This window comes from Elephas maximus, chromosome 22 (genome assembly GCF_024166365.1).
Source record: "Elephas maximus indicus isolate mEleMax1 chromosome 22, mEleMax1 primary haplotype, whole genome shotgun sequence".
Taxonomy (NCBI): domain Eukaryota; kingdom Metazoa; phylum Chordata; class Mammalia; order Proboscidea; family Elephantidae; genus Elephas; species Elephas maximus.
Window position 1 is genome coordinate 42,246,878 of NC_064840.1, and position 21,913 is coordinate 42,268,790.

The window sequence follows — 21,913 nt, forward strand, 5'->3', positions numbered from 1 at the left end:
TATTGAAACCAGTTCACACCAATGAATTAACTCTCCAACAGATTTCCATTTTAAAATCTTTTTCCTCTATGTTTCTGAAGGTTGTATCCCAGTTACCACCTAACCCTCCTTGAATATCTTCTAGTTTACCACCCACCACAGAACAAAACATTCCATAAATAGTTTGCCCAGTTCAAAGAATCCTGAGTTTTTATTTCATCCATATACAACCCTATGATTCAGTGAAATGAGCACTAAATTAAGAGTCAGAAGAACTACATTCTAATCCCTGCTGCTGTACATATTAGTTGTGTGGTCTTAGACAAGTTACTTAACCTCTACGATCCTCAGTTTTCTTTTATGAAAAATGGGTACATTGGGGATAATAATGCCTACACTATCTCTTCCTGAGGGTCAAGTAAAACAACGTATATAAATATGCCCCTAAAATTATAAAACTTTATGTGTACTTAAGTGATTACTACATCTATATAATTAATACATTAACACATGGTCTTCAAATGTCTGTGAAGGAGGTTACCTAAGGGAAGGAGAGACAGAGCAGGCTGTACAGTAGGGACTCTGGCTCCTTACACCTCCCCCAACACCACGAAGACCACACACTGCTTTCTCTGTTTTAAACAAATGGTTCCAAGTAAGATTTCCTTTGAGAAAAGGTTTCCCCACTGTATTAACTGTTTCAGCTTCAACATTACATGACTGATTCCTATTAACTTATGCTCAGTTCTTTCACTTATTCTGAAATGATTTTTCACTGGATTATTTCCCAGTATATCACATCCTCTTGCAGTGAAACAAGCACATGATAATAAAATAAATACTGATTCTAAGTGTAAATCTGAGCAGCCCTTTTTCCTCTCAGAGAAGGCAGTTACCAACTTCTGAATGTCAAAAGGGTCTTTTAGATGACTGCTGTAAAAAATAACACACACCTCAAAGTTCCTAAATTAAACAAAACCCAATTCCTTTACTCACAAACACAGCAAACTAATTTTTAGAATATATTTTTAAGTTGGGAAATAAAGGCAGAAATGTTACTCTCCAAATCTAGTGTTAAAATGAAGATTTACTCAGGTACCCACAGTCCCCAGCGAAGAGGACAAGTTTTGTTTTGTTTTTTAAATGTATACCTTCTTCACAATAAGGATTTGAGATGGAAACAGATTTGTCTCAGCCCAACACACATCACAGGTTACTACAGAATTCAAGAAGAATATATTTGATCAATCTGTACAGTTAAAGGAGCAGTCTTTTCAGGCTGGTGGGAACAATGAATAGGGGTGTTCCTGACAGACTATATGTCTTCCACAGAGGACAGCAAACAGGGTGGAAATTCAGTGGGAGTGAGGAGTGGGAAGGGAGGCAATTTCTAATTTTGAGAAAGACATACAGAAAATAGTGAAGAAGAGGTAAAGATACAGTCAGTCAGAGGCAAAACCTCCAAAGGCAATATGATGTGTGCCCAAGATAGGCAATCCAATATTAAATTCCTTGAGGTCCATGTGTGGATTCCTGCTTCAGCCACAGACACAGCTGCCTTTATGACACCACATACACTTCCAGAAAGATGTCTGCTTCATTTATTTGGACTCCCTGGCTTGGTAAGCACTTGTTTCTACTCTATAAAAAGAAATACATTTATATAATGTACAGGTTTACTTTTGTCCCAGTTTTCTAATTTCATGGCACTTTAAAAAAATCCAAACCCACAGTACCTATTGAGATGTATATGTTCCATATGGCTACTTATTATGTAAACATTTAAATTTAGCAGTCTAACAAGGTGGAACTAATTCTTATCTATGTCAGAGAATAAGGATGGATATGAGGAGCTTGAAGGTTGCTGGGCACCAAGTGAGTAAATTTGCATGAGGAGCATAAAGGCAGTTTTGGGAGGAGGAAATGTTAGGCCTTGAGCACCTAACCCCTTCTCCCCCAGTTTCAAATTCCTAAAGCCTATTGAGATTTTTTTTTTTTTTTAATTGAGATGGATAAGGGTAGTGCCAGAGGCAGGGAAGGATGACAAGACCCCTGAAGTAAGAAGAAAGAAAAAGCTGAACTGCAAGTCCAATCCCAACCTGCAGTACTGATGCTGGCCTGTACCCTGGCGAAGACGCTATATGAAAAAAAAAAAAGAGGAAATCTAAATCACTTCTGACAGGGGCTTGGGAATGGAGCACTTGACAGACTAAGGCAGGTCACTTAACCATGGAAAGGCTCAGCCCTCATCTGCAAATGGCCTCTCCTGCTGGCACTTCCACATGTTGTACACCCAGTCCTCTGCTCCTCAACCCATCTCCTCCTCACCTGACCAGTCACCTTAAAGGCTGAATGGCTAACTCCCTCCCCCCATCACTCCTTCTCTGTACCACAGAACTTTCTATTGCCTAGGACCTCAGTACCTAGTTATAGCTAGAGGACTGTACCAGTTGCTTTGTTCCTAAATTAGGGACATCACAGGCAATATTTGTTTTGATAATCTGAAATTTAAAATCAATAGGGGAAGGCCAAACACATTGCCCTAGGAGATGAACAAGACTAAGTTCCAGGCTCAAGCTCCGCACAAATTCACTCCATGGCCACAGCAAGTCTCTGCACTTCTCAGGGCCTCTCTTCTATAAAACGAGGGAGTGCAGCCATGCAACCCCTAAGGATCCTTCTGGCTCTTCAATTCTATGATTTAATTATTAGATACACATTTGAGAATTTTATCTTTCTGCATGATTAGTTATACATTTGTGAAAATATATGCACATCTTTATGCCTGTGAAATATGTCAGAGATATCTCAATGAAATTCTGGAACTATGTCTGCCAGTTTGGGTGTACACAATGGTGTTTCAGTTGAACTACTTAGAGTTGCCATTATTTGGCCTTTTTTGCTCACAAAAACGGCAATTTCATGTGGTTCAACCTAAATCTATTTGTACCAAGCCAAAAAAACCAAACCCTTTGCCATCGAGTCAATTCCAACTCATAGCAATCCTACAGGACAGAGTAGAAACCACAGGGTTTCCAAGGAGCAGCTGGTAGATTCGAACTGCTGACCTTTTGGTTAGCAGCCACGCTCTTAACCACTGTGCGACCTCAGATCCACAAATGCATAGACTATTGCTGCCATCTTACATTCAGCTGTTGTGAATTTTATATATGTGGGATCATGAACCATACTTTTGTCTCACCATAGTAAAAATGTAAGTGTGATAACCTGTTGCCATCGAGTCAATTCCAACTCACATCCAATAGGACAGATTAGAACTGCCCCATAGGGTTTCCAAGGAGCAGCTGGTGAATTTGAACTGTGGAGCTTTTGGTTAGCAGCTGAGCTCTTTACCATTGCAAAGTATTAAATGCCTAATATAATATCTAGCATATTAGTAATATCCCAATATGACCAATGAAATCATTGCTTCTACTATTTTTCACACAAGGAAATTACTTCATTCTATCTAATATATATATCAGACCAAAAAATCATTTTAGGTAGAACAGAACTGGGAAAATTATCACCAAGTAAACTGAGGAGTTTCTTTTGTCAATTTAAAGATTTGGGTTTCTGTGGTTAAAACATCATCACCTCATTCATCCCGTTGCCTTCGAGTTGATTCCAACTCATAGCATCTCTAGAGGACAGAGTAGAGCTGGCCCACAAGGTTTCCAAGGCTGTAATCTTTATGGAAGCAGACTGCCATATCTTTCTCCCACAAGCAGCTGGTAGGTTGGAACTGCCAACCTTTTGGCTAGCAGCTGAGTGTTTAACACTGCACCATCAGGGCTCCTATGGTTAAAACACAGGAAGGCTATTTCTACTCACCACATTGCTTCTCTCTAAAGTAAGCAACCCCCAGTAATGGGGACTTCCTTGTCAAGGGCATTGCCTGAAAAGCAAAGTACAGTTGAAGGCGTAGCTTATATTGTTAGTTGCTGTCGAGTTGATTTCAACTCATGGTGGCCCCACGTGTGTAGATTAGAACTGCTCCATAGGTTTTTCAAGGCTATGACGTTTAAGAAGCCTTACTTCCGAGGCGCCTCTGGGTAGGTTTGAACCACCAACCTTTCAGTTAGTAGTCGATCACTTAACCATTTTGAGACAGGGAACAGAGGGCGCCCCCCATATCTGCAAACAAAGTACAGGAAATGGGCCAGGACACAGAAACAAAGCCATTCCCCAGAACAGTGGGGCAGGGTATCAGAAAATAGCCCACAAACTTCTTTAAAGTTCACTTACAGAAGCAACTGGATAAAACCAGCCCCATGGACATGCACAGAACATCCACCTGTGACCGCTGTGTGACCTTCCACCAGGGACAGTGAGGGGCAACAGCAGCTGGGAATTGACTTTGGGGAGCGAGAGGGTGCACAGGCACGACACCCCATAATAAGTCCTGCTACAAATCCCAGAAGCCTCCAGGACAGGAACCATCTTAGAAAGCTGCTGCGTGCACACTGTAGTTAGCACATTCCCACCTATGCCTGTGAATAAACATGAATCTTTTCCCGTCCAAGAACTTTTAAAAACCCAGGCAAGTCTTTTATTCTGTGAGACGGGGGTATGCATTGCTTAGGCCCTCCTCGTGTCCGCTTGCAAACCTCTTCAATAAAGCTTTGCTCGTGTGGAAAACTCTACGTGCCTTACCTTCTCATTTTTGACCAGTGAGAGGCAAGGACCTTATTCCGGTAACAGAGACAGTTTGGCTGTAGCCTAGGTTCAAATCTGGTTCGCTCTTTACTAGCTGTGTGGCCTTTTAAGCTTGAACCTCTCCAAATCTTAGTTTTATCATTCCTAAAGTGGGGGGGGGGGGAATACTTATAGGATTATTGTTAGACTTAAATGAGAAAATTGATAAAAGCACTAAGCACATGGCCTGGCACAAGGTGAGTGCTCAAGAAATGGTAGCGACTGCTATTATTGTGATTCTTTGAGGCTGAATCTTAACTGGTTGCTTTTCCTGACCCATAAATCTACTTCTTTAGATCCTCTCTTAAAAGAATTAATGTCATGATGAATTATAAAATGCCTTTTCCATGCCATCTGGCTTCCAGTATTCACTCTCCTACTCTCTACCATACTATTGCTCCATTACAGGAGAGGCTTACAGAATTCCAGGTGCAAGTCAGTACCTATTACCATATAAGGACAGGAGAAAAAGAATACCTTACCACTTCCCGGTGTTTATCAACTAGAAAACACTATATTTTAAATTTTTCAGTATTGAGTTCATGTGGACATAGCATAAAAACTGTAGATAAATTCTTTTCATGCCAAACTAGTCGGTAGAAGACAGAAATTTTAATGTACACGTGTTGGTGTTTTCAAATACAGGTGACAGTGTGACATATCCATTTCTGTCTGACACACATGCTGTCAGTATTTGCTTCTGTTTGAGGACGCTTTTGCTCAAGGGTTCATTGGTCTGCACAGCCTCTGGTCTAAATTCTCCCACAGCTCCTTGTTGTTTCATGGATACCAGTCCAGAAAACACTGGGTGTGTGTGTTAGATAGAGTTTCTTATTCTTGCAATGACAGAGAAAAGCCTGTTTTAAAAAAAAATAGGGATTAATGAAATCTTTGGGGGGGCGGATCTCTCTCTATGGTAGAACAGAGAACCTAAACCAAATGATTGTTTGAAATACATCTGTGATGAACCCACTATAATTCTTTGTTTGAAAATGTCATTTCATTTTCTGCTCAAATGTTGTTTTACAAACTATGTTCTGACTGCAATGTAGGCTTTTTAAGAAATCAATACCAAAGAACTCTTGCTGTAGTAGTCTGTATCCAAGGTAGGCTACAAAAGCTAGAGCTGTTGCCAAGGGAACCAAATGAGGAATTTAACTATATAAATCTCGCTATTGTATTGAATTTTCATGTAACATCTGACCCTTTTAAAGTGAAAAGGAAAACAGATGAAGAATTAAAAGTCAAAGATTAATGAGATAGGTATCATCATTTCAGGACTGTCTGCTTTTACCATCAGTGTTTATATTTCACTCTTTTAACAAACAATTCCATTTTTATTTTTGGTCACATTATTACCAGAATAAGGTTCTTGCCTCTCACTGGTTAAGAATGAGCAGGTAAGGCACGTAGAGTTTTCCACACAAGCAAAGCTTTATTTAAGAGGCTTGCAGGCAGAGACAAGGAGGGCCTTAGCAAAGCATACCCCTAATCTCACAGAATAAAAGACTTGCCTGGGTTTTTTAAAGTTCTTGGATGGGAAAAGATTCATGTTTATTCACAGGCATAGGCGGGAATGTACTAACTACAGTGTGCACGCAGCAGCTTTCTAAGATGGCTCCTGTCGTAGTGTTGACTGATGATATTGAGAATCTCCATCATCTCTTTCTACAGATGTAGTCAGTTTGATTCCTGTGTTTTCCATCTGGCAAAATCCATGTGCATAGTCACCACTGATGATATTGAAAAGAGGTATTTGCAATGAAGAATTTATTGGTCTGACGACTTCCCATTTTCCTAGATTTATACTTTGTACATTACATGTTCTGATTATTAATGGATGTTTGGAGCTGTTTCTTCTAATTTTGAGGTGCTGAAGGCTTTACTCCATCCACATAATTAAGGTTGACTGTACTTTGAGGAGGCAGTTTTTCCCTAGCTGTATTTTGAGTGCCTCCCAACCCAAGGGGCTCATCTTCCAGAACTAACAATATTCTGCTGCTATTCATAAGGTTTTCACTGACCAGTTTTTTTAGAAGTAGACCACCAGGTTCTTCTCCCTAGCCTCTCTTAGTCTGGAAACTCCACTGAAACCTATCTACCAAGGATGACCCTTCTGATATCAGAAATACCAGTAGCATAGCTTCCAGCATCACAACAACATGTAAGCCACTACAATGCAACAAAACTGACAGACACGTGGGAACATCATGATATATGGAGAAAATACTGAAGTTTTCAAGGATTTCATTTTACTTGGATCCACAATCAGTGCCCATGGGAGCAGTTGTCAGGAAATCAAACAATGTATTGCATTGGGTGAATCTGTTGCAAAAGACCTCTTTAAAGTGTTCAGAAGCAAAGATGTCACCTTGAGGATCAGATGCAGCTGATGCAAGCCATGGTATTTTCAATTTTTTTTTTCTATATGCATGTGAAAGCTGGACAATGAATAGGGAAGACAGAAGAAGAACTGATGCCTTGGAATTACAGTGTTGGTCAAGAATACTGAATATATCACAGGCTTCCAGAAGAATGAACAAATCTGTCTTGGAAGGAGCAAGATGGTAAGACTTTATCTCAGATACTATGGAAACACAATCAGAAAGGACCAGTCCCTGGAGAAGGACATCATGCTTGGTAAAGTAGAGAGTTGACCAGAGAAGGAATACCCTCAATAAGATGGAATGACACAGTGGCTGCAATGATGGGCTCAAACATAGCAATGATTGTGAAGATGGTGCAAGACTGGCCAGTGTTTCTTTCTGTTGTACATAAAGTCAGTATGGGTCGGGACTGACTAAATGGCACCTAAAAACAACATAACTATGAGTTAGGTACTATTATTACTCTTGTTTTACATACTGAAACACAGGCAGGTTAAAAAACTTGTCAAGATACACAGCTAGTAAGTGGTACAGCTAGAAATTGAACCCATATAGACTGGATCCATAAGCCATGCTATTAACCAGCACAGTTAAAGATTCTTGCTCCTACATAAAACAATTATCAATAAGAAAGAGAGCACACTATGAGAAGTGATGTGTTTAATCTATAAAAGTATGTAGCTAGAGCTTCACCATCCCTATATTCCTTTAAAGTGATTTTTCTAAAGACAGTGGAGATCTGACACTATTGAACCTGGTCACTTTGCCTGACAGCTATTAAATTCCTCACCCAGGTATTGTCATCATCAAAATTCCCAAACTGGGAAGAACAAACAGTTATCCCAGGAGTCTTGCAGTGCTCTGTGCAGACTGACATCAGGGATAGCATCTTGGCCTCCTCATCTTGACATCCAAAAACCCACTGCCATTGAGTTAATTCTGACTCATAGCAGCCCCATACTGTTTTCAAGGCTCTAAATCTCTAGAGAAGCAGACTCCCACATCTTCCCCCCATGAAGCCTTTCAGTTTGCAGTTGATCACTTTAACCATTGTACCATCAGGTATCCTTGTCTTGACAAATCATCAGATAGGAAGGCGGAGCCAACATGGCATTATAGACATAAGCACCAGGCCACCCCTCCACAGCAAAGAATAAAAACTAAGTAAAATAGAAACAAATGTCAATCCTGGAACTCTATGTGTCAAATGAAGTGATAAAGAACTCAACCAAGCACTGAATGGAATAAGAAGCTGACAGAGAACAGAGAGCGAGGAGCTATACGAACGGAGGTCCCCTGTCAGCCAACACAGCATGAATGACCATCTTGGACTCCTGTCGGAGACTGGCAGACAGGGAGTATGGGAAAGCAGATTCACAGAGCTCCTAGCAGGAGACAAAGCATCCGGTAACCAGGGAGAAACACTTTACCACCCCCTATCCTACCTCCCCCTGCTCACCATCCGCTGCTTCCTGGCTGGCTGATACACGGCTTCCCAGGGGGTCAAACCCTGGCTTCTCGGTGGGCCAATCCAGAGCTTATCAGCAGGATGATTCCTGGCTTCCTGGAGGGCTGATTCACTGCTTCCCAGAGGGCCCATACAGGGCTTCCTGGCAGGCCGATTTGCTGCTTCCCAGTGGACTGCGACAGAGGCACAGGAGGTTCCAATTCCATGCCGTACAGATTCACCCTACCCACACCAGCCACCTTCTTCACTGCCATTTCTTTGTTGCTGATGTTGCTTTTTTCAGCATCTTTTTGTTATTTCCCTGCTTCTCACCTCCTCCACCGCCTTTGTCTCGAACGCCTGACTCTGCGTGCCACCTTTGCTTCCTCTTAAAAGGCTATGAAGTGCCATACAGCTGTGGAACAGCTTCCCCGGTCTGAGCCACCACGCTGCAGGAATCCTGGGGGCTTTTGTTTGTTTGTTTTCTCCTTTTTTCCTTTCTATTTTTCTTCATTTCTCCATTTCTCATCTCTTTCTATTTACCTTCATTTCCTGTCTCTTGAATACCTAGGTCTGTGTATCATCTCCACCCCTTCTAGCCAGGCTGTATCATGCAACTTGGGAGCTGCTTCCCTGGTAAGGACAGCCAGGCTAGTGGGATCTCTGGGGGCATTTTTTTTTTTTCACTTATTTCTTTTTGATTTTAATTATTTTTTTCCTTATTTTTCATTTCTCAGTTTCTTGTCTCTCCACTCCAATGGTAGGCTCCCTCAGCATTTTCGATTTGCTCCAGTTTCTCTCTCCTCTCTCTCTCTTCTTTTCCATACCCAACCCAGCTCCACACATCACAACCTCCCCCCTGCCGCGGCCTATGTGCACGTGTGCTGAAAACTGCACTCCTGAGCAGCACAGGCATAGCCCACTGGAACCTGCCCTGAACTGACCTCTGGCTCAATTTGTAGGCCAGAGTACATGCTTCAAACTACCCATCCCAGCTCCCTTCCCCTTCAGCTGGACCTGCCCTGCTGCACCACAGCTGAGCAACTGGCCCTGAGGATTGGATAAGGAGGTGAAAAACATCATGTCTGCAGATGAGCACAAAACAAAGCATGCACAGTCTGCCTGCTCAGACATAACCAAATAAAACAAAAAAGCAGAACAAAACAAACAAACCTACAATCAATAAACCAATAAAATAACTACGGAAAGGCCCAAAGACGGTGGACAATATCAAAACATATTTAAAAAACAGGACAAGATGGTTCCAGTAGGTGTCCAGAATAAAACAACAGATGACTTTCCAGTAGAAGAAAAGGCACTGAAACTACATGATAGGGAATTCAAATCTCTAATATTCAGAGCTATCTAAAAGTTGAAGCAAAAAGCAGAAAAAATGAGGAAAAAATAGAGAAATTCATGGAAAAGGCAGACAGATTCATGGAAAGTACAGGAAAAAATGAAGACTTCAGGAAAATAATGCAGGAACAAAATGCCAAAATAAATTCACAACTAGAAACCATACAAAAAAAACAACTAGAAATCAAAAGACAAACAACAAGATTTCAGAAATGGACAGTGTCACAGAAGGGCTGAGGAAAACGTCTGAAACAATGGAAGACAGGCTCGACACTTGGATACAGCTTTGTTTGAGGAAAAATCGGAAAAAAAAGAACAAAGAAAAAGGAAGAAAACGTGAGAAATATGTAAGATACAATCAAAACCAAAAATCTGAGAGTGATTGTAGTTCCAGAGCAAGGGAAGAAAATGGAACACATAAAGAGGATCACTGAAGAAGTGTTGACAGAAAACTTCTCTAATATCATGAGAGATGAAAAGATGACCATCCAAGAAGCTCAATGAAACCCATGTAGGATAGACCCCAAAAGAAAATCACTAAGGCTTATCATAATCACACTCGCTAAAATCAAAGACAAAGAAAGAATCCAGACAGCAGCACAAGAAAAATTAAAAGTCACATACAGAGTAGAAACAATAAGACTAAGCTCTAATTACTCGACAGAAACCATGCAGGTAAGAAGACAATGGGATGACATGTAAAACCCTTAAAAGAAAAAAATTGTCAACCAAGAATAATATATCCTTCAAAACTCTCATTCAAATATGATGGTGAAATTAGGATATTTCCAGATAAACAGAAATAAAGGGAATACATAAAAACCAAAACAAACATACAAGAATTATTAAAGGGAGCCCTTTGGTCTGAAAACAAACAACATCACACGACAGCCTAAATCTAGGCTACCAGGTCACAGCAGCCATATACCAACTTAGGAAATAAACTCTCAAGGACTATCCAAAACCAAAAGATTTACAACAGGGAACCAGATAGGTTAATCTGCAAATAATAGCAAGGTCAGAATAAAAGAGGGAATAAATGGTATAGGTATAGAACTTTCTAATGCAGAAGAAGGCAAGGCAACACCAAGTTATAATAGACTGGCTCAAACCTAGGAAGATAAGGGTAAATTTCAAGATAACCACAAAGAAAGTTAGCAAACCTACTCACCAAAATAAAGAAGAAAAACATAGTGTCTCAGTAAAAACAAAATCTATAAAAACAAAAGAAATGAAAAAAACCCACAAACAAAAAGAGTTCAGCACAGGAGAGTAAGGGGAATAAAGAAATTGGCAGTGCCACAAAAAAAAAAAAAAAACTACAAAATGACAACAATAAACTCACGTGAACCTATCAATAATTACACTGAAAGTAAATGGCCTAAATGCACCCATAAGAGACAGAGTGACAGAATGAATTAAAAAACAGGGTTTATCAATATGCTATCTACCACAGACACACCTTAGAAGCAAAGACATAAATTTTTTAAAAATCAAAGGATGAAAAAAATATATCAAGCAAACAGCAACCAAAAAAGATCAGGAGAGCAATACTAATCTCAGATAAAATAGACTTTAAAAGAAACTCCACCATAAAAGACAAAGGACACTATATCATCATTAAAGAAATAATCCAGCATGAAGACATAACCATAATAAATATCTATGCACCTGATGGCAGGGCTCCAAAATACATAAAACAAACTCTAACAGCATTGAAAAGAAAAATTGACAGTTCCACTATAATAGTAGGAGACTTCAACATACCACTCTCAGTAAAGGACAGAACGTCTAGAAAGAAACTCAACACAGATACAGAAAAGCTAAAGGCCACAATCAGCCAACTTGAACTCACAGATATCAGCTGCAAAGTACACATTCTTATCCAATGCACTTGGAACATTCTCCAGAATAGACCACATCTTAGGCCACAAAGTAACCCTCAAAAAAATCCAAAACATTGAGATAATACAAAGTATCTTCTCTGATCACACCACCATCAAAGCAGAAATTAACAACAGGAAGAGCAAGGGAAAAAAAAAAACCTAACTATTACATGGAAACTAAATAACACTCTGCTTAAATACCACTGGGAAGTAGAAGAAATCAAAGATGGAATCAAAAAAAATTCTTAGAATCAAATGAGAATGAAAGCACATCATACTAAAACCTTTCGGACATAGGAAAGGCAGTGCTCAGGGGTCAATTTATAGCAATAGATGTACACATCAAAAAAGAACGAAGGGTCAAAATCAGGACATTAGCTACACAACTCAAACAAATAGAAAGAGAACAACAAAAGGAACCTACAGCCACCAGAAGAAAAGAAATAATAAAGATTAGAGCAAAAATAAATGAAAAATAGAGAACAGAAAAACAATAGGAAGAATGAGCAAAATCAAAAGTTGGTTCTTTGAAAGGATCAACAAAATCAACAACTAGCCAAATTGACCAAAGGAAAACAAAAGTAACCCAAATAAGAAATGAAACGGGGGACACTATGCTAGAAGTCCTAGTTAGAGCAATAAGGCAAGAAAAAGAAATAAAGGGCATCCAAATTGGTAAGGAAGAAGTAAAACTGTTCCTATTTGCAGACGATATGATACTATATACAGAAAACCCAAAAGGCTCCATAAGAAAACCACTGGAACTAATAGAAAGTTTCAGCAGTATAGCAAGATACGAGATAAACATACAAAAATCAGTTGTATTCCAATACACCCATAGAGAGAAAGAAAAAAGAAAATCAGGAAAACAATACAATTTAAATTAGCCCCTAAAAAATAAAATACTTAGGAATAAACCTAATCAGGGATGTAAAACACCTATACAAAGAAAACTACAGAACACTACTGCAAGAAACCAAAAGAAATCTACGTAAATGGAAAAATATATCATGCTCATGGATAGTTACAGCCAACATTGTGAAAATGACACTTCTACCCAAAGCAATCTACAAATATAATGCTATCCTGACCCAAATACCAGCAACAGTCTTTAAAGAGATGGAAAAAACAATCCTTAACTTTATATGGAAAGGGAAGAGGGCCTGGACGACCTCAGAACCTAGTATACAGCTACGGTAGTCAAAACAGCCTGGTAGAATGACAGATACACTGACCAATGGAACAGAATAGAGAATTCAGATGTAAATCCATCCACCTATAGACACCTGGTCTTTGACAAGGTCCCAAAGTTCATCAAATGGGGAAAAGACAGTCCTTTTAACAAACGGTGCTGGCAAAACTGGATGTCCATCTGCAAAAAAATGAAACAAGATACATACCTCACACCATACACAAAAAACTAATTCAAAAATTGATCAAAGACCTAAATATAAAACCAATTACTATAAAGATCATAGAAGAAAAGAAAGGATAATCGTGAGAGACCCTAATACACGGCCTTAACAGGATACAAACCATAACTAGCAACATACGAACTCCAGAAGATAGGCTAGATAACTGGGTCTTCTAAAAATTAAACACTTAAATGCTCAGCAAAAGACTTCACCAAAACAGTAAAAAGACAACCTACAGACTGGGAGAAAAATCGTGGCTATTACAAATCCAACAAAGGTCTAATCTCTAAAATCTACAGGAAAATCCAACACCTCTACAACAAAAAGACAAATAATTCAATTAAAAAATGGGCAAAGGAAATGAACAAACACTTCACCAAAGAAGACTTTCAAGCAGCTAAGAGAAGCATGAGGAAATGCTTGAGATCACTAGCCATTAGAGAAATGCAAATCAAAACCACAGTGAGACACCATCTCACCCGGGCATTACTGGCACGAATCAAAAAAAAAAACCAAACAAACAGAAAATAACAATGTTGGAGAGGCTGCAGGGAGATTGGAACTCTTATGAGCTGCTGGCAGGAATGCAAAATGATACAACCATTTTAGAAAATGATATGGCACTTCTTTCGAAAGCTAGAAATAGAAATACCATATGATCCAGCAAGACCACCGTTAGGAATACATTCTAGAGAAATAAGAGTCATCACACGAATAGACATATGCACACCCATGTTCATTTCAGCACTGTTCACAAGAGCAAAAGATGGAAACAACCTAGATACCCACCAACAGATGAATGGATAAACAAACAATGGTACATGCAAACAATGGAATACTACACAATGATAAAGAACAATGATCAATCTGTGAAGCATTTCACAACATGGATGAATCTGGATGGCGTCATGCTGAGTGAAATGTCAATCACAAAACGATAAATATTTTATGAGACCACCACTGCAAAAACTCAAGAAAAGGTTTACGCACAAAAAGAAACAATCTTTGATAGTTATGAGGGAGGGGACGGTTGGGGTGAGAAAACACTAAACAGACTATAGATAAGTGGTAACTTTGTTGAAGGTAAGACAGTACACAATACTGGGAAAGCCACCACAACTTGTTCAGGGTAAGGTCATGGAAGCCCTATGGACAAATCCAAAGTCACTTAGGGACAGAATTACTGGGCTGAGGGCTGTGGGAACCATGTCCTCAGGGAACATCTAGCTTAACTCAGAGTTTATAAAGAAAACGTTCTACACTCTACTTTGGTGAGTAGCGTCTGGGGTCTTAAAAGCCTATGAGCAGCCATCTAAGATACTCCACTGGTTTCACCCCTTCAGAAGCAAAGGAAAATGAAAAAAAAAACTAAAGACACAAGGGAATGATTAGTCCAAAGGACTAACAGTCTACAACTACCATAGCCTCCACCAGACTGAGTCCAGTACAGCTAGATGATGCCCGGCTACCACCACTGTACTGCTCTGACAGGGATCACAAAAGAGGGTCCCGGACGAAGCTGAAGAAAAATGCAGAATAAAATTCAAACTCAAAAAAAAAAAAAAAAAGACCAGGCTTACTGGCCTGACAGAGACTGGAGAAACCCTGAGAGTATGGCCCCTGGATACTTTTTAGCTCAGCAGTGAAGTCATTCCGGAGGTTCACCTTTTAGCCAAAGATTAGACAGACTTATAGGACAAACTGAGATTAAAGGGGCACAGCAGCCCAAAGGCAAGGACTAGAAGGTAGGAGGGGGCAGGAAAGCGGGTAATAGGGAACCCAGGATCAAGAAGGGAAAGTACTCACATGTCACTGGGTTGTTAGCCAATGTCATATGTACTAACTGTTCTATAAGAAGCTAGTTTGTTCTGTAAACCTTCACCTAAAGTACAATTAAAAAAAATATAACAATAAGATAAAGTGTCAGATAGGAGTCCAGAAAATCAATTGGTAAGAAAAGGGAAGTGGGCTGTTCCACAAGTAAGAGTTCAGTTACATGCCTGACATTAAAACACATATATAAACATTATAAAAGAAATTAGAGGTCACACTAAAACAACTTCTTGCCTGAATTGGTATCTGTAGAGTCAAGTTTGTGAATACATGAAATGATGCTCCCCTCTCTCATAGGTATAAAAAAAAAAAGGATGATTTAAAATTGAAGCAGCCTTCTCTCTCTCCTACCTAGAATTCTGTCATGAGGGTAGATATCAGAGAAGCCAAGAGGAGTCTTGATTTCCTTGTAAAAGTTAGACTTCAGCATGCATTCACTACTTCTGATAATGAAGGGGAATGACAGGGAGCAGCCCAGGATTTCATGTCTGGCAATAATGTTTGATCTATACCATTGTCAATGAGAACTGTGATTTAATCCATAAGGATATAGAGCCTCATGATGAAAGGGGAATAATGACAAATCCTGATTAACAATCACTGCTACACTAAAGCAGGTCACCATAGTAACAGGGCTGAAATTATACAACAAACTGTGATGCCATACCAAGCAAATTACTCCATGAAGGGGCTCTTCTCTGAAAGCATTTGGCTTTCTGTGTTCTTTTAAAATTAAGATGCAAGCATCTTACTTTTAAATTACATTAGTTTCCCCCTTTTTTTTTTCCCAAACATTCCCTCTTTAGTTGGTTTCAGATAATATGAGAGATAAATATGTACCACAGGAAATATAGCAAACAAGCACATTCCATCCCCTCTTGCCCCTGAAAGCAGAGGACAAAACAAAATTATGGTAAAAAGTATCATATTTTCATACAATTCTTTTTATAAAATCATGCTTAATTTCTTTACTTACGGTATGGAGGAGTCAAAGCAGGCCCCAGTAAAATATTCTCTCTTTCAATCCATGTAATAAAATTCTCTGAATTTGTAGGAAAGAGAGCAAAATAAAGGATCATAGTGGGGATTGGGAAATGGAATGTATTTCCTTTGTTTCCAAAGATGTTGAATTTTTAATTGAAATAAGAAAAAAAAATGGTTTTAAAAGCTTACTCAAAATAATTTCAAAAACTATGCAATAGAATTAACATTGGTAAATATTATGCTATTTACCAATATTATGCTAAAACTATTATGCTATTGCAATGGCCTTTGGCAATGAACCTTTATAAAATGTATCATATCAAATAAAAACAGCCTAGGAAAAGTCCCCTGCATTTAAAAATTGTACTCAGTGTCCTCTTTCAATAACAGAGAAATAGAAAATGAGACATTAAAAATAAACAGAAAAATCATGGTCCTAAACATCCTCTTAAAGGAAGTGAAGATCTAAAGGGTGGTTAAGAAAATGTAAGCACAGCAGATATTTAATATTCCTCCTTTTACAATAGGAAAAAAAGATCAGCCTCAGATCTTTCAGAAATGCAAAAGCTCTAGAAAAAAATACATTTCCCTCAAGATTTATGAATGCCTTTCAGGTTTAATTATTGAAGGTAAACACTTTCTAGTGGAAAGAAAACTGGATTTAGAGCCTTGGGTACGAGCTCAATCACTTGCTGGCAGTAGGCCCTCAGGAAAATCACTTAGCCCTCCAGGTCTTGGTGTCTTCATCCGTAAAACAGGAATAATAATATCTATCTTGTTTACTTGAAGAAGTTTATCAGATAAAGAGTAAAATACAGTATATAAAAACATTCTGAAAAAACTGTTGAATAGGGAGGGGGCCAAGATGGCTGACTAGGTAGATGCTACCTCGGATCCCTCTTGCAACAAAGACTCGGAAAAACAAGTGAATAGATCACATACATGACAATCTACGAACCCTGAACAACAAACACAGATTTAAAGAGTTGACCTGAGTGACAGAGACCGAGAACAAACAACTACGGGGAAGCAGCGACTGTTTTCGGAGCCTGGAGCCAGCGCCCCAGTCAGGTAACCTTGGCACCGGGCTTCGGACTGGGCGCAAGGGAGCTGAACGGCGCAAACATGGGGTGCAGCCCTATCCCCCTGAACTGACCTCGGGAGGGGGCCCAACCAGTCAGCGTGGGCAATGCGGCCATGCGGCTGGCAGGAGGAGAAGTAGCCGGGAGGCAGCGACGGGTTTTGGAGCCGGGAGTGTAGCATCCCAGCCGGGGAACCTTGGCGTGGGGCTTTGGTCTGGGCGCAGGTGAGCTGAGCACCACATCCTGTGACAGTGCAAACACGGGGCGCAGCCCTATCCCCCTGAACTGACCCCGGAAGGGGGCCCAGTCGGTCCACGCAGGTGGCGCAGCGACGCGGCTGGCGGGAGGAGAAGTACCCAGGAGGCAGCGACTGGTTTTGGAGCCGGGAGTGCAGGGTCCCAGCCGGGGAACCTTGACGCTGGGCTTTAGACTTGCAGTGGAGGAACTGACCGCGGCTTCTGCGGGCCTGACCCTCAGGGGCAATCTCTACCCAGCCAGCACACACAGGAGATGTGCCCCTAGGGAAGCTCAGATAAAACAGTCATCCAAGCAAGATAAGTAACTTTGTCTATATCCCGGGGTGCTACTCTCTCCTGTTTTTCTGAACCCTCCCCTCCCCTTCCCAGGCGGCTTCATTAACATTGGAATTTCCTGAGCCACAGGGAGAACTGCTCCACGGTTTTTCTTTTCCCTTTTTTTCGGTCTTTTCCTAATCCATTCTTCCGGCCTGAAAGAAGCAACCACAAAAAACCCAGGGATCAAAAATCTTTCCCTAATTGGACTAAAAACACAGAACCAGCTCAAGCCAAGCATATGTGATCCACACTCTCCGGCGTTCATCCCTACAGGGAACAAGGTGGCTATTATAATGCAAAGGCATTTCTGATAGGGATCTGACTGCATTTTTTCTTTTTAGCGGATTTACTGGAAAGACAAGTTTCCCAGGTCTGATATCTCTCCTTATTCAACAGAGCACTCACTGACTCACAACAGGGAACTGAGGGCTGAAGCTCCCCCCAGACCACCTAGCCTCCTGCCTTAGGGGTCTACAGAGGCTGACACCTACCAATCTGTAGAGGTACTTGCATTGGGGGCCTAAGGTACAGCTGCAGAGCCCACCCACCAAGGTGCTTTAGGAATAGAGACACATCTACCTCACTGACACTTGGGGGAAGCCTGTCAGCATCCTGTCCCCCCTGGAGTGTGAACCCCAGCTGCTACTAGAATCTGGTGCACACAACTACCACCACTACTTCTCTAGGTGGATAGGTGACAGTCTGCATCACACACTTGATGACCCAAAATCAGATTCTACTCAAGAATAGTGAATGGATTCAGGCGTATATATCTGGTAACAGCCCAAACCAGCTGGTAATAGGTCGTAAGTCAGTCAAGGGCTACAACAATCAAGACAGCGCAATCTAGTAGCCCATCAAGTATACTGAAAGAAAATAAAACAAGAGAAGACTCAGTGAGCAAATATAGAATAAATCACTACAATATCTTAGTGATGGCTCAGAGACAGCAGTGGATATCAAACCACATAAAGAAGCAGACAATGACTGCTTCTACAACCCCCCAAAACAAAAGAATCAAAATCTTTTCCAAATGAAGATACATTCCTGGAATTGCCAGATACAGAATATAAAAAACTAATTTACAGAATGCTTCAAGACATCACGGATGACCTCAGAAATGAAATAAGGCAAACCACAGAAAAAGCCAAGGAACACACTGATAAAACAGTTGAAGAACTCAAAAAGATTATTCAAGAACATAGTGGAAAAATTAATAAGTTGCAAGAATCCATACAGAGACAGCATTCAGAAATCCAAAAGATTAACAATAAAATTAAAGAATTAGACAATGCAATAGGAAGTCAGAGGAGCAGACTCGAGCAATTAGAATGCAGAGTGGGAAATCTAGAGGACCAGGGAATTAACACCAACATAGCTGAATAAAAATCAGATAAAAGAATTTTAAAAAATGAAGAAACCCTAAGAATCATGTGGGACTCTATCAAGAAGGATAACTTGCGAGTGATTGGAGTCCCAGAACAGGGAGGGACACCAGAAAACACACAGAGAATAGTTGAAGATCTGCTGACAGAAAACTTCCCTGACATCATGAAAGACGAAAGGATATCTATACAAGATGCTCATCGAACCCCATTTAAGATTGATCCAAAAAGAAAAACACCAAGACATATTCTCATCAAACTTGCCAAAACCAAAGATAAAGAGAAAATTTTAAAAGCAGCCAGGGATAAAAGAAAGGTCTCCTACAAGGGAGAATCAATAAGAATAAGTTCAGACTACTCAGCAGAAACCATGCAGGCAAGAAGGCAATGGGATGACATATATAGAACACTGAAGGAGAAAAACTGCCAGCCAAGGATCATATACCCAGCAAAACTCTCTCTGAAATATGAAGGCGAAATTAAGATATTTACAGATAAACACAAGCTTAGAGAATTTGCAAAAACCAAACCAAAGCTACAAGAAATACTAAAGGAAATTGTTTGGTCAGAAAACCAATAATATCAGATACCAGCACAACACAAGGTCACAGAACAGAACATCCTGATATCAACTCAAATACGGAAATGACAAAAACAAATTCAGATCAATTAAAAAAAAATGTTCAAAACAGGGAATCGTTCAAGTCAATATGTAAATATCACAATAATCAAAAAGAGGGACTAAATACAGGTGACATAGAACTACCATATGGAGAGGGATACAAGGCGATATAGGACAATGAAAGTTACATTTTTACTTAGAAAAACAGGGGTAAATATTAAGGTAACCACAAAGAGGTATAACAACTCCATAACTCAAAATAAAAGCCAAGAAAAACGTAAAGACTCAGCAAACATAAACTCAAATACTATGAAAATGAGGAACACACAATTCACAAAGAAAAACATCTCAGCACAAAAAAGTATGTGGAAAAATGAAATTGTCAACAACTCACATAAAAAGGCATCAAAATGACAGCACTAAACACATACTTATCTATAATTACGCTGAATGTAAATGGACTAAATGCACCAATAAAGAGACAGAGAGTCTCAGACTGGATAAAGAAACACGATCTGTCTATATGCTGCCTACAAGAGACACACCTTAGACTTAGAGACACAAACAAACTAAAACTCAAAGGATGGAAAAAAATATATCAAGCAAACAATAAGCAAAAAAGAAGAGGTGTAGCAATATTAATTTCTGACAAAATAGACTTTAAAGTTAAATCTACCACAAAGGATAAAGAAGGACACTACATAATGATAAAAGGGACAATTGACCAGGAAGATATAACCATATTAAATATTTATGCACCCAATGACAGGGCTGCAAGATACATAAAACAAATTTTAACAGAACTCAAAAGTGAGATAGACACCTCCACAATTATAGTAGGAGACTTCAACACAGCACTTTCAGAGAAGGACAGGACATCCAGTAAGAAGCTCAATAGAGACACGGAAGACCTAATTACAACAATCAACCAACTTGACCTCATTGACTTATACAGAACTCTCCACCCAACCGCTGCAAAGTATACTTTTTTTTCTAGCCCACATGGAACATTCCCTAGAATAGACCACATATTCGGTCATAAAAAAAACTTTGCAGAATCCAAAACATCAAAATATTACAAAGCATCTTCTCAGACCACAAGGCAATAAAACTAGACATCAATAACAGAAAAACTAGGGAAAAGAAATCAAATACTTGGAAACTGAACAATACTCTCCTGAAAAAAGACTGGGTTATAGAAGACATTAAGAAGGGAATAAGGAAATTCCTAGAATGCAACAAGAATGAAAATACTTCCTATCAAAACCTCTGGGACACGGCAAAAGCTCTGCTCAGAGGCCAATTTATATCGAAAAATGCACACATACAAAAAGAAGAAAGAGCCAGAATCAGAGAACTGTCCCTACAACTTGAACAAATAGAAAACAAGCAACAAAAGAATCCATCAGGCACCAGAAGACAACAAATACTAAAAATTAGAGCTGAACTAAATGAATTAAAACAGAACAGAAAAACAATTGAAAGAATTAACAAAGCCAAAAGCTGGTTCTTTGAAAAAATTAACAAAATTGATAAACCACTGGCCAGACTGACTAAAGAAATACAGGAAAGGGAACAAATAACCCGAATAAGAAATGAGATGGGCCACATCACAACAGACTCAACTGAAATTAAAAGAATCATATCAGATTATTATGAAAAATTGTATTTTAAAAAATTTGCAAACCTAGAAAAAATGGATGAATTCCTGGAAAAACACTGCCTACCTAAACTAACACAATCAGAAGTAGAACAACTAAATAGACCCATAAAAAAAAAGAGATTGAAACTGTAATCAAAAAACTCCCAACAAAAAAAGCCCTGGCCCGGATGGCTTTACTGCAGAGTTCTACCAAACTTTCAGAGAAGAGTTAACACCACTACTACTAAAGGTATTTCAAAGCATAGAAAATGACGGAATACTAAATAACTCCTTCTATTTTTTTTTCTATGAAGCCACCATTTCCCTGATACCAAAACCAGGTAAAGACATCACAAAAAAAGAAAATTACAGACCTACATCCCTCATGAACATAGATGCAAAAATCCTCAACAAAATTCTAGCCAATAGAATTCAACAACATATCAAAACATAATTCACCATGACCAAGTGGGATTTATACCAGGTATGCAAGGCTGGTTTAATATTAGAAAAACCATTAATGTAATCCACCATATAAATAAAACAAAAGACAAAAACCACATGATCTTATCAATTGATGCAGAAAAGGCATTTGACAAAGTCCAAAACCCATTTATGATAA

The 21,913-nt window shown here is 39.4% G+C and overlaps 1 protein-coding gene across 11 annotated transcripts in view; it reads right to left on the bottom strand.

The window, feature by feature from the left end:
* Positions 1–21,913, bottom strand: part of MSRA (methionine sulfoxide reductase A) — an 816,105-nt gene that overhangs the window by 615,293 nt on the left and 178,899 nt on the right. For 2 of the 11 annotated variants that reach the window (XM_049866284.1, XM_049866282.1), the window contains exon 2: positions 15,978–16,043. The exons of 8 other annotated variants lie outside the window; for them this stretch is intronic. In XM_049866284.1, the coding sequence (XP_049722241.1) occupies positions 15,978–16,043 (66 nt within the window). Of the gene's footprint in view, positions 1–15,977; positions 16,044–21,913 lie in introns of those variants that run through there. One more of the 11 variants, XM_049866292.1, reaches the window with a different exon arrangement.